At 38.2% G+C, this 14,431-nt stretch overlaps 1 protein-coding gene across 4 annotated transcripts in view; it reads left to right on the top strand.

Annotated features, from left to right (window-relative positions):
• GLS (glutaminase) overlaps window positions 1-14,431 on the top strand; it is a 93,423-nt gene that overhangs the window by 27,006 nt on the left and 51,986 nt on the right. For 3 of the 4 annotated variants that reach the window (XM_002712344.5, XM_051848346.2, XM_051848347.2), the window contains exons 6-7: window positions 2,466-2,629; window positions 9,745-9,803. In XM_002712344.5, the coding sequence (XP_002712390.1) occupies window positions 2,466-2,629; window positions 9,745-9,803 (223 nt within the window). Of the gene's footprint in view, window positions 1-2,465; window positions 2,630-9,744; window positions 9,804-12,634; window positions 12,743-14,431 lie in introns of those variants that run through there. The other variant, XM_051848348.2, reaches the window with a different exon arrangement.

Below are 14,431 nucleotides of genomic sequence, written 5' to 3'. Positions count from 1 at the left end.
TCTCTTTTTAATATTTATATATATTTGAAAGGCAGTGAGAGAGAGAGATCTTCCATCCTCTGGCTTAGCCTCCCAATTGGACAGAATGGCTGGAGGCTAGGCCAAACCAAAGCTAGGAGGCAAAGCTCCATGTAGTCTCTCACGTGGTTGCTGGGGCTAAAATATTTGGGCCGTCTTACACTGTTTTCCCAGGCACATTAGCAAGGAGCTGGATCAGAAGTAGAAGCAACTAGGATTCAAACTGTCACCTATTTGAGATGCTGGTATTGCAGGTGGTGGCTTAACCCACTGTGCCACAAAGCTAGCCCTAACAGTGTCTTTGTTTCATGGTATTACTTAGAGAATGCTGAAAATTGAATTTTAAACTAGAACATACATATTTTTAAATCCAAACATGGTAATACGAGCCTTTTATCCTTTTTTTTTAGAATGGTTGTTGAAGTCTGGATTAGTTATATAAGTTTTATAGAAAAAATGTGTACCTGTGTACATTGTATAACATACTTAGTAGTGGAGGTGGTCATTTTTCCATGTACCCCTGAAAGTCTATATTGACTCTGCTTGGATCTACAGTACATGATGGTGATGACTGCCTGCCCTGACTTGGTGCCATTTCTGTCCTGTATTTAAAACTGGATGGATTCTTTGTTTTTATGTGGATGGAAATGTGCATAGATGTGGTTCAGAAGATGAGGCACTTATAGATGAGGTGTGATATAATAGTGTAGAATCTAGACTCAAATCAGCTGTGGTTTAGCATGGCTTAAGGCTGTGGGTATAAAAAAGGTGGATAATTTCTAAGTAGGCTAGTTCGTTTATATGACAGAATACAGGTAAAAGCAAAAAGAGATGTACCCTCTTGCTCTCAGAGGAAAATTTTCACATTATTATTATTTTTATTATTAGAGATTTATTTTATTTATTTGAAAGATTTACAGAGAGAAGTAGAGACACAGAGAGACAGAAAGGTCTTCCATCCACTCCGCAAATGGCCACAACAGCCAGAGCTGGGCTGATCTGAAGCCAGGAGCCAGGAGCTTCTTCTGGGTCTCCCACTCGGGTGCAGGGCCCCAAGGACTTGGGCTATCTTCCACTGCTCTTCCAGTGGAAGAGCACATTAGCAGGGAGCTGCATCAGGAGTGGAGCAGCTGGAACTTGAACTATTGCCCTTGTGAGATGCTGGTTCTACAGGCCAGGGCTTTAATCCATTGAGCCCCAGCCCTGGCTTCACATTAATTATTTTTAAAAAATACTTATTTTAGCCGGCGCCACGGCTCACTAGGCTAATCCTCCGCCTTGCGGCGCAGGCACACCGGGTTCTAGTCCCGGTCGGGGTACCGGATTCTGTCCCAGTTGCCCCTCTTCCAGGCCAGCTCTCTGCTGTGGCCAGGGAGTGCAGTGGAGGATGGCCCAAGTGCTTGGGCCCTGCACCCCATGGGAGACCAGGGTAAGCACCTGGCTCCTGCCATCGGATCAGTGCGGTGCGCCGGCTGCAGTGCGCCGGCCGCGGCGACCATTGGAGGGTAAACCAACGGCAAAGGAAGACCTTTCTCTCTGTCTCTCTTTCTCACTGTCTAAACTCTGCCTGTCAAAAAAAAAATAAATAAATAAAAAATACTTATTTTATTTATTTGAAAGGCAGAGTGAAACAAATTGAGGGAGAGACAGAGATCTTTCATCCACTGGTTCACTTCCCACATAATTGCAACAACCAGGGCTGAGCCAAGCTAAAGCCAGGAACTCCATCCAGCTTTCCCATGTGGTTGATAGACCCTAAGTATTTAAGCATCATCTACTACTTTCTAAGGCATATTAGCAGGCAGCTGGATTGGAAGTGGAACAGCAAAGCCTGGAACTCATGCTTCGACATGGAATGCTGGTGTGGCAGCTGCTGGCTTAACCTGCTGCAGCACGGCACCAGCCCCATATTACCTAAGTACTTTTAAACTTTTGTCTTTTGGGGGGCCCATGCTGTGGAGCAGCGGGTTAAAGTCCTGGCCTGAAGTGCTGGCATCCCATATGGGCGCCGGTTCTAGTCCCGGCCGCTCCTCTTCCAATCCAGCTCTCTGCTTTGGCCTGGGATAGCAGTAGAAGATGGCTGGGCCCCTGTACTCGCGTGGGAGACCCGGAAGCAGCTCCTGACTCCTGGCTTCCAATTGCCATAGCTTCTGCCGTTACGGCCATCTGGGGAGTGAACCAGTAGATGGAAAACCTCTCTCTATGTCTCTACCTCTCTCTGTAACTGTCTTTCAAATAAATCTTTAAAAAAAAAAAAACAAAACCCTTCCGTCTTTTGTGGTATCTCTCTTAAACATAATTGTATTCTTTAATTTTGAAGTAAACTTTGGGGATTGAATCACAGAAAAATGTGAATTGGAATTAACATGTATAGAATAACTCAAAGTATCTACTTATGTTTTTTTCCTGTTGATGTTAATTATTTTTTTAAATCTGCTTTTAAATAGGCATTCTATTGGCGATACCAAAGTTCCCTTTTGTCTTCAGTCTTGTGTAAAACCTTTAAAATACGCCATTGCTGTTAATGATCTTGGAACTGAATACGTGCATCGATATGTTGGGAAAGAGCCAAGTGGATTACGATTCAACAAACTGTTTTTAAATGAAGATGGTAAGAATTACATAGATGCTGGCTTGAAAAAGAAATATTTTATTTTTCTGTGTAAATTGAAGTAATTTTTTAAAAAAATTCTTTGATAATTAAGTATTAGTACCTTTCTAAGGTACTAAAGGTACTAAGGTACCTTTCTAAATTCTAAGATAATTAAGTATTGTACCTTTGATTTGTCAGTACTTTTGGTGAAATCCATAAAAATTCAGTCACCTGCTCTTAAAAATAGTTATTTTAGGCATCTTTTATCACTGAGGAGTAAGTCTAGAGAAGGTGGGAACGGAGTAAGATTTTCACTTTGTAACTTCCAGTAAGGGAATGTTTTGTAGTAAAACTTGAAAATGTCTCAGATTTCCTTGAAAATAATTTAGTGGAGACTGCTGGGGGCAGGGGGAGGGTGGGTGTGAATATTAATATATGCGGGTGATTATTGGAGCAAAATGATGAGTGTTCAAGAGGTCATAGAAAATACATATTATGAAAAAACACTGTTGGTTATCAGGGTTTTTTTGGATACCCAATTAAGTGTATCTTTAGTTTCATTTTTCCATGAATATTTTGATTATTTTGTGTGGATATTCATTTATTATTATTTCTAAACACAATCTAAAGCCTATAAACTAGGTTAAACTTTAATTTCTATGGATTAGTTTCTGTTTTTTACTCTTTGAAGTATATGTTAGGTTCCTGACTATGTGAGTTAAGATACAGAATTGAAGGTGAGTGTGAAGGTTGCAACAGTGGTTATTGAAAATATACTTAACATAATTTTTTTCTTTCAGCTAGATGGAAAATGAAATGTGCCTTATACTTACTAGTTTTTTAAATGAAGATCTTAAGACTTGGTTTTTCTTCTGCTGATTTACTGCCCCTTTTTTTAGATTTATTTATTTATTTATTCATTTGAGAGGTACAGTAACAGACAGTGAGAGGGAGAGACAGAGAGAAAGGTCTTTGGTCTGCTGGTTCACTCCCCCAATGGCCGCAGTGGCTGGAGCTGCGCCGATCTGAAGCCAGGAACCAGGTGCTTCCTCCTGGTCTCCCATGCGGGTGCAGGGGCCCAAGCACTTGGGCCATCCTCCACTGCTTTCCCAGGCCACAGCAGAGATTGGAAGAGGAGCATCCGGGACTAGAACCGGTTCCCATATGGGATGCCGGCACCGCAGGCAGAGGATTAACCTAGTGCTCTACAGCGGGCCCCTACTGCTTTTGTTTTTTAGAGCAGTGTGTGTTTTTTTTTTTAACCTATTTTACAATAATCTTTCTATCCTGATGCTCCATTTTGTTTCATGGAAATTATCATAAAGTAGCAACTTTAGTAAGAGATCAAATGCAGGAACACTTTATTAAGCTCATTGACATCCAGATTTAATATTGAGATAATTAATACTGTGAATTCTAATAAGACTAATTTATAAGAGAAATTAACATTTTTCTGTGAAAAGCAAAGGAGAATAATTTTGATTTTTCTGGTGAAATGATTGGTTTTAAGACAGTTATTTAAAGACTAGAAAATAGGCCGGTGCCACGGCTCACTAGGCTAATCCTCCGCCTGCAGCACTGGCACCATGGGTTCTAGTCCTGGTCGGGGCGCCAGATTCTGTCCTGGTTGCTCCTCTTCTGTGGGGAGCAACTGGGAGCAACTCGGACTAGACTAAGTTACTGGAATTAAGACTTATTCTATGCATCTGCTCTCCCACAATATGGCGCTGGATGAGAAGTAAACAGCTTCCGCACAGCTGCCTCCAGTTCAACCAATAAACTGTAGGACTTGCTACTGATTGGAGGAGAGCAGCGTACTCGGCGTGTGGGCAGCTGAGTTGGGATTGGCGGAGGAGGACTATAAAGGAGGAGAGAGACGGCATGCACCAGGAACATCTATGGGGGACATCTAAGGGGAACATCTATCTGAAGGAACACCTGTGCAGCCCCCGAGAAGAGCCGGCCGGCGGTGTGCCGCTCCCCTGCGGAAGTGGGGAATGTGGCCAGGGGGAACTGCCCTTCCACGGAGGTGGAAGGGATAGTAGCCAACCCGGGAAGAACCAGCAGCAAACCCGGGGAGGGCCGAGCAGACGAAAGAACAGCGCAGGGTCCTGTGTCGTTCCTCCACGAAGAGGGGGAGCGACACTCTTCTAGTCCAGCTCTCTACTGTGGCTCAGGAGTGCAGTGGAGGATGGCCCAAGTCCTTGGGCCCTGCACCCGCATGGGAGACCAAGAGAAGCACCTGGCTCCTGGCTTTGGATCAGTGCAGTGTGCCGGCCGCAGCGGCCATTGTGGGGTGAACCAACAGAAAAGGCAGACCTTTCTCTCTGTCTCTCTCACTGTCCACTCTGCCTGTCAAAAAAAAAAAAAAAAAAAAGAAAGAAAAAGAAAGACAGACTAGAAAATAAAACAAATGCAGGACTTGATGTTAAGAAATAAGTTCAGACAAAAATAAATGAAATGGACTTGAGGTAAAAGAACTTAATGCTGTAAGTAATTTTTCTGCCATGTATATTTATGGTTTTAGAAATACTGTTAGTGTACTCTGTGAGAAAAAATCTTGATAAGAACTCAGGAATTTAGTATGGTTTTATAATAACTTCAGTGAAAAACATTTAGCAGTAGATTTTGCCTTGGTATCCAGTTGACTTTTTCTCCGCATTATCCTACTGTTTCTTGAGGTTTGAATAAATTCTGTGCCCTTGAGTCATAGTTTAGACCAGCCCTAGGAAAAAACAATTTGAAGTTCTTTTTTATTTAAAATGTGAAGGATACATTTATGATAGTGGTAAAACTATACACTTTGTGTATGTGCATGTGCATTTGTATCTCTGTCTAGCATTACAGATTTAAAAAGATAAGTTTGTTAGTATTACCCTAGTTCTATAAGATTATGATGATAAGATTAAGGTGAAGGGGCTGGCACAGTGTCGTATCAGGTAAAGCTGCTGCCTGCAATGCTGGCATTCCATATGGGTGCCAATTCGGGTCCCAGCTGTTCTGCTTCCAATCCAGCTCTCTGTTATGGCCTGGGAAAGCAGTAGCACAGGGCCCAAGTCCTTTGGCCCCTGCACTTGAGTGGGAGACCCAGAAGAAGTTCCTGGTTCCTGGCTTTGGATTGGCACAGCTCTGGCTGTTGAGGCCAATTGGAGAGTAAAGCCACATAAAGAATAGTAGTGTTTTAATAACAATAGTTTTAAAATATTTAGAATGTAAGAAGTTTTGAACCTGTGGTAAGAGTTGGCAATATTTGCTGTCATTTAAAATAAGGAAACAGTTATTTTGGAAACCACCATCTCCTAGGGAAATTTTCTTTAACCTTGTAGTGATTAGGTTAAACAACAAATATTTATATAGCCTTCTTATCTATATGTTAACCACTCTGGAAGGCACATTGGCCTACAGGATACAGAAAACAATACTTCTGTGGGCCAGTGTTGTGGCGGGGTTGGGTGGGGGGGGCGGTGAGCTGCTGCTTGTGACTGTGGTGTCCCATATGGACGCCGGTTCCTGTCCCAGGTGCTTCACTTCTGATCCAGCTTCCTGCTGAAGTACCTGGAAAAGCAGCAGAGGATGGCCCAGGTGTTTGGGCTCCTGCACCCATGTGGGAGACTGGGCAAAAGCTCCTGGCATCTGGCTTCAGTCTGGCCCAGCCCCAGCTGTTGCAGCCACTGGGGAGTGAACCAGGGATGGAAAAATCTCTCTGTGCGTCTCTCTCTCTCTAACTCTGCCTTTCAAATAGATAAATTCTAAAAACAAAACAAAACAATACTTCTGTTACTGGGTGGAGAATTCCATCTTCAGAATTGCATACCATTAGTTTTAATGTCTTAAAAGAATAATTGACAGGCTCAAATGAATGTGTGTTATATGTGTAAAGAATTGAGAAAGGAGTTAATTTATAGGAGCTTAGCAGAACTGAACTGCTGAGAAAGGATGGAGATTGAATGGTTGGGAAGAATGTGAACGGGCATTGCAGAATTAAACCATATACAGAATACATGTCAAATATGTATAATGTGGGATAATTATATTTTTTTAAGTCTAATTTTTTTTTACTAAAGATTTATTTATTTGAAAGGCAGAATTACACACACACACACACACACACACAGAGACAGAGAGACAGAGAGAACAAGTCCAGGTTTCCCACATTGGGGCAGGGGCCCAACCACTTAGGCCGTCTTCTGCTGCTTTTCCAGGTGCATCAGCAGGGAGCTGGATCAGGAGTGGAGAAGACAGGACTTGAGTGGGCAGCCATATGGGATGCCCACGTTGCAGGCAACAGACAACCCTCTGTGCCACAGTGCTAGTCCTAATATAACATTCTCCAGGTTCATCCATGTTGTTGCAAATATTTCCTTCTTTTTAAAGGCTAAATAGTATAGAATTGTTTATAAATATTTTCTTTACTCATCCATTGCTGGGCACTTAACACTGATTCCATAGCTTGCCTGTTGTGAATAGTGCTGCAGTGATCATGGGAGTGTTGATACCTCTTTAACACAGTAATTTCATATTAATGGAATTATATAAATATTCTTTAGGATTCCCTTATTTTAGCTTAAATTTTTTTAAAAAAGATTTATTTATGTACGTGAAAGAGTTAGAGAAAGAGAGAGAGAGAGATTTTCCATCTGCTGGTTCACTCCCCAGATGGTTGCAACAGCCACCACTGGGCCAGGGCAGAGCCAGGAGCCAGGAGCTAGGAGCTAAGAGCTTCATTTGGGTCTCCCACATGGGTGGCAGAGGCCTAAGCACTTGGACCGTCTTCTACTGCCTTTCCCAGACCATTAGCAGGGAGCTAGATTGAAAGTGGAGCATCCATGGCACCCATATGGGATGTTGGCGGCTTACCCTTCTACGCCAAAACACCAGCCCCTAGTTTAATGTTTTTAAGAGTCACCTGTCTTGGGGCCAGCTCCCTGGCTCACTTGGCTAATCCTCTGCCTGCAGCGCCGGTACTCCGGGTTCTAGTCCCAGTTGGGGTGCCGGTTCTGTCCCGGTTGCTCCTCTTCCAGTCCAGCTCTCTGCTGTGGCCGGAGAGTGCAGTGGAGGATGGCCCAAGTGCTTGGGCCCTGCACCCCATGGGAGACCAGGAGGAAGCACCTGGCTCCTGGTTTAGGATCAGCACAGCACCAGCCGTAGTGGCCATTTTGGGGGTGAACCAACGGAAGGAAGGCCTTTCTCTCTGTCTCTCTCTCACTGTCTATATAACTCTGCCTGTCAAATAAAAAAAAAAAATTCACCTGTCTTGTAACTTTACTCGTTTTCATAAATTCCATTGTATGAATAATACCAGTTTGCTTATCCACTTGCCAGCTGATGGAACAGTTGAGTTGTTTCTGTTTTTTGGCTTTTATTAATAAATGTTGCTGTGAATAATTTTTACAAGTTTTTGTGTGAACAGGTTTTTATTTCTCTTATTTACATACCTGGGAGTAAAATCGCTTGGGTCACATGGTAAATGGATGTTTAACATTTTGAAGAGTTGGCAGACTGTTTTTCAGAGTACAGAGTTGTTTAGCTAGAGGCTTGACAGAATGTTACTTGCTTAAAATTCAAGGAAACTAATAATGTAATAACTTAATGTACTGTGCTAGATTTGTCGAGTTAGATAAGAACTTATTCCTGAAGAGATAAATCGCTGCCACCAGATAAATTAGAAAGTATGCTTGCAACTTTAAAAAATATCTGTTTTCACTGTTCTCCCAAGAATTTTGTATGCGGCCTTTTTGTCATGTGATAAATGAAAATATCATCAGATGAGATTTGAGATTTTGTATTTATTGTAAGAATTAGAAGAAACAGGATTTTGGATGAACTTAAAGTTTTAAATAATTTTTAAAATTATAAAAGAATACATCCTTACTGCCAGAAGATATAGAATGTACAGAGAATACAATTTAAATCCTCTGTTAATCTTACTATTTTTTAAAGATTTATTTATTTATTTGAAAGTCAGAGTTACACAGAGAGAAGGAGAGGCAGAGAGAGAGAGCTCCTCCATCCACTGGTCTACTCCCTAATTGGCCACAACAGCCAGAGCTGCACCGATCTGAAGCCAGGAACCAGGAGCTTCTTCCAGTTCTCCTACATGGGTGCAGGGGCCCATCTTCTACCGCTTTCCCAGGCCACAGCAGAGAGCTGGATCGGAACTTCATATTGGATGCTAGCACTGCAGGCAGTAGCCTTACTTGCTGCGCCACAGCACCAGCCCCAAATCTTTAACTATTTTATTTATGACACCTGTTAGTGTTTTGTTCTTCTGTATATGTATTTATACATAAGCCTAGAAATAAAAACACTTTATTAAAAAAGTAAAATTGGGATCACACCAGATGTGCTTCTTTCAAGGTTATTTTTAATATAATAATATTGTTCAAGGGGCCGGCACTCTGGTGTAGTGGGTAAAGTCACCATGTATGGCTCCGGCATCCTGTATGGGCACCTGTTTGAGTCCTGGCTGTTCTACTTCCCATCCAACTCCCTGCTAATGTGCCTGGGATAGTAGCAGAGTGGGTGCTTGGGCCCCTGTACCCAAGTGGGAGACCCAGAAGAAATTCCTGGTTCTTGGCTGCAGACCAGTCCATCTTTGGCCATTGTGGCCATATGCAGAGTGAAACAACAAATGGAATATCTCTCTGTCTCTCCCTCTCTGTAACTGCCTTTAAAGTAAATAAATAAATCTTCTAAAAAAATAATATTCAAGTGCTTAAGTATGTCAGGCACTTTCTAAGCATTTCATATGTTTGAATGCAGTTATGCTTTGCTGAAATGTAGGTGCTGTTATCCTGTACACAGAGAATTGAGACACGGTGAGGTTGAATTACTTGTGTAGGGTCATGCTGCAAATAAATGACAGTTGAGGAATTTGGATGTGCTCATGACTCTATACTTTTTGTATATGAGTCCTTGTTTGACTGTGGTTATTAGAGCAGTTTCCTAGAAGTGAATAACCAGTTTAGTATGTAGCTGATTTGGGGGGAAAAAAATCCCTTCAAAAAAATAGCTACTGTAACTGTGACTCAAATTTTAAACAAAACCAACTTCATGTTAATGAGAAGTATCTATACATTGAAGAAAATGGTACTGGGCATTTGAAATAATGCCATTGCTTTTGAATTTTACAGATAAGCCACACAACCCTATGGTAAATGCTGGAGCAATTGTTGTGACCTCATTAATAAAGGTAAAATGTTGACATTTCCTTTTAACCTAGTAAACTTTTATAATAATCAAGGAATAAAGATGAATCTTGGATTGTTTGTAAGAACTGTGAAAAATTTTCTCTTGATATTAAGAAATTAATTTTGTATAGTGCTAGGGTTTATATTGCAGAATAAATGATGCAGTAATTTTAGGGTCAGAATTAAACACAGATGACTCATTGTAAATTCCAGTGGTTAACTGACTCTTGACCTGAAGAACTGGCAAATATTTAAAAAGAAATCTGAACAATAGGCATAGAGCTTTTGCTTCTTCAAGGTTCTGAAATTTTTACTTTCTTTTTGGCTCTTTCAGAATGAATAGATGTAAACACAATTAAAAGCATTGTACTGTATGATGCCAGCATCATATGTAGGAACAAAAGTTTTAGTACTTTGTGTTAAGACAAAGTATGTTTACCCTTGAATAGTCTCAAGTCTTTTATACTCATGAGCTGTGTTTGTTGAACTTGTTTCATTTGTTTAGATTAAATCATGCCATAATTAAAATAGAACTTATTCCAATTATTAAGTTATGTTATTTTTTTGCATTGTTGTTGTTTTTCTTTTATTGTTTGGTTTGCCTTAATAATTGGAAACTAATATTGTTTTGAAATAAGCATTTGAAAAGGGTTATATTGTGTGTTGTAAAAATCTATCACACAATTTTAAATATTTTAGATTTTTGACTTCTAATTACACATTTTTATACTAAAATAAATTTTATTTGTGTTTGGGACATTTATATATATTCTTCATTTAATTTGTGCCTACCTATTCTGTGTTGGAACAGAACATCACTATATGGCTTTGTTGATGCAGTAAGCAGGATAACCTGGTTACCACAAAGAATGTTCAAGTATAAATTGTACCCTTGGCCCAGTTCACAAAAAATTCACCTGAGTTGTATATTAGAAATATTCCCTTTCATAACTTTTATATCGCCAAGAGAAAAAACTCTTATAGAAGACTGTTGTCTTAAGAATGTATAAATTTTGTTGTTACTCTGTAAGCATTGGCCCACCTAATTCTTGTAACTAGCATCAATGAAGAAGTATAGCCAGGTGTTTTCAAATATGACTAATTTTAATAGACTGTGAAAATTTTTGTTTTTGCCATTATAACATCTAGTTGTTCATGACTTTTACATAAGAGAAAGAGGTCAATCTGAAATGAAAGAAATGATTACAGAAAATGACTGTGATTACATAGTCCTGCCTGTGGGCAGCTTTACATTATAGTATGGGACATGTTCAAGTAAATGCACCCTTACAATGAAATTCAATAAGTGCTCCAATAACTAAGTTTTACACAAGCAACTTAAATTAGAATTAAGGAAAATTATTTTATACAATGTGTGTATTAATGCTTGATGAGACAAACCCTGGGATGGTTCTGAATCTTTTTGGATCCTCCCAGAAGAATGTCTACGTACCATGATTTTACACAGAACTTTTAAGGGGTTCATAGACCCTTTGAAGGTGATAGCTAGATCCCAGTTTAAGAATTCTTACACTAGAGAAGGATTAACAAGGCACACCAATAGTATTAAAAAAAAGCATATGTAAATTATTAATAGGGGATTTCCTTAACAGCATGCAGTTAAAAGACCTTGTGTAATGATACGTAGGTTTAAAGACTGTGCTGAAATATTGCATGTGGAAATTGCATGTCTGCTTGTATCACACAGTCATTTCATTAGTTTCACTTATCATTTTCAGTTAAAAGTCATTAACTGTACATGGAGCCACATTAGTGTGAGCAATTAGAAACAGTTAAAACACATTCAGTGTAAATGTGGTTCAGTGTCCAATTGTGAAAAAATTTAACTGAGTCATCTTGTATTTACAAATTTGATTAGTGATTTTAATTTATAAAAAATTTAAATTTACTGACAAAGTTGGACATAGGCTTTGTGATATGGATCATAATTAAGGTCACTTTAAGTTCTTTTTTTTTTAAATGTGTCTCACTAGTACTATTTGTTTTTAAATGAAATTTATATAGATCTTAGATGGAGAAGCCTAAAATTACCCTATGTAAGATTGACTGCTCTAGAATATGCAACTTCTCTGAAGATCTTTTTAAGAATGAATTCAAAACATACAAATAAATACCTGTATGTGATTAATCTCTGCAAATTGTGTAATTACATAATATTTATAAATTGATAATGATTTGAAATTGAAAAAATTGTCAAGCCCAGCCCACTTACTTGTAGATCTAAGGAACCTGAGACTGGGTAGGTTGTAACAGCAACAGAAATGGGCTTGAACTGAATCTAGTAGACTTTGCTGTTCATTAGAATTGACTCTGCCATATTTAATGTAGGCATTTGCTGTTTTCTCCTAATGACTTTTTTTTTAAAAATTCTAAGTAGCATCATTATACATAAAAAGTAGAAATGCTTTTAGCTTATGTAAAAGATACCAATTCATGTGGCTTGTATTTTGGTGAATGTGTGTAGTCAATGTCTGCTATCTGTAAGGATAACAAGTCCCTTACCAAAGAGCCTGCATAGATACTTTACTATGAGTGCTAGATGTAAATTCTGTTTTCAGCTCTTTCAGGTGATGACTGTAAGGGTAAAGGGTATTTGTGATTTTTTTTTTTAATTCAAAAATCAGGATTTTATTATGGTACCATAAAAACAATTTTCTTTATGTTATTCCCCCCTAAAAAATTAAATAGAGTCTTTAGTGAGACTCTTTACTTCATAATTTTGTAGTATTGATATTTTTTCCTTGTAGGATTGATGGTGATCCTCAGGAAATGGGGGAAGAGGCAGAGCAAATGTTCAAAAGGATTAGCAGATTGTGGAAAAAAAGGAGGATTTGGACAGAAGGAACGTGTTGCATAAATTCTTAACTACTAAGCTTATAGGAAAACTCCAATATTTAAAATTTTAATCAAAGCTATATAGGTAAATACCTTTTTAAAACAAAATGTCATTTTATACTTAAAATGCACATAATTAAAAAACATAAAGGTTACTATACTTCCTCTCTTTTCTTTATGGGAGCTACTAATTTTAAAGGAATACTTTTTGTTGCAGTCTGTTTTATTTGATGATGATAATGTGTGATTGCCTGATTTAGAGGAAAGAATAAATTTGAAAGGAGCACAGTTACATCTAGGTGAAATAGCAGTATCCTTGTATAATTTTTTTTTGTCTTTTCAATGGTAAAAATTTCACCTAGCTTTAGTTTAAAAGTTAAGAACTGGTGTAACTTGAGGTTTAGGGTGGGAAATTGAGAACATACTTCACATCTTGCTTTTTTATTTTAGAAATAGAAAGCTATACTGTATTCTGTATTTGTATGTCTTTAGTGAGACATACCAGTTTTTGGTCATTTGAAGAAGTTGAATTTTTAAAAAATATCAGAAGTGTTTTTTATTTTAAGAAATGCGGTTTGCTCGTTAAACAATGTAATCATGGTCCATGAAAATCAAGACAAGTTTAGTTAGTGTTTTTGTAATGCTCCATTTTATCATCAATAACCTGTTAGATTTATTTTTAAGCCACATTTTTAAGGTGGTTTGTGACTCTGGGGAGTAACGAATGATATCTTGGACTTGGTAATGTTCCGAAGACACAGGTGGTCTATTTACTTCATGTTTGTATCAGTTGGTGCATTTGAGATCTTTTTAAAAATGAAAGGTAGATTATTTATTGACAGCTGAATTCAGAGTTATGGTGCTTTATTTATAGGATTAATTTATGGGAATACTAGGTTCAGAAAATTTTTTTTTTACCTGGAATGTCTATTTTTAATTTTAATTGGCTTGTACTCACTTCATGAAATCAAATGAGTTATGAAATAACATTAATGCATTGCCTTTATATTAAAGTTATTGAAAGATATGTTAACAGTGATGTTTTCATCTTTTATAATATATAAAACATGAACAGTTCATGAGTATGTTATCAAACAGGGTCAAACACTCCAATATAGTTAGATTAATTCTTTTACTAGACTCTTAAAACTTAGTGCCTCTTTATCAAATTTTCATTCATAAAATTTTCTTAAATATATGAATTCTATAACTGATAGATATGTTTATTGAAAAATAAAAGTATCATTTCCTGGTGTCTGGATCTGACTGCACTTTCAAAACGAACAACATGGTTACTCTTAAAAGTTGTTTGGTGAATTGATTTGAAATTTCAGCAAATATATTTTGTCCAATTTAGTTTCTTTAAAAAGTGTTTGGTGTTTGCTATAAATTATTGTAACTTTTTAAAAATTAAAATGATATCTAATAATGCTTGTCCTCTTCAAACAGAGGTAATTGTACCCCTGCATATATGAGTTCTTTCCTAGGGATAAAGGGGCATTGATAGTTTGAAGACAACCAATTCCAGGTGATTTCCATAAATGCCTTTCTTAAAATTAATCTCCCTTTGACTGAGTGTCCTTCTGTTTCCCAAAAGAAAGGCATGCTTTTTTTTGTGTCCCAGTTTTTTGTTACAATGCACTGCCTTTTTATTATTATTATTATTATTATTATTATTATTAAAAGGCAGAGTTACCAAGAGGCAAAGGCAGAGGCAGGAAGAGAGAGGTTTTCCATCCTCTGGTTCACTCTCCAAATGGCTGCAATGGTTGGA

This window comes from Oryctolagus cuniculus, chromosome 3 (assembly GCF_964237555.1).
Source record: "Oryctolagus cuniculus chromosome 3, mOryCun1.1, whole genome shotgun sequence".
NCBI classification, from domain to species: domain Eukaryota; kingdom Metazoa; phylum Chordata; class Mammalia; order Lagomorpha; family Leporidae; genus Oryctolagus; species Oryctolagus cuniculus.
The sequence above is the reverse complement of the archived record's forward strand: the minus strand, read 5'-3'. Positions and strand labels throughout refer to the sequence as shown.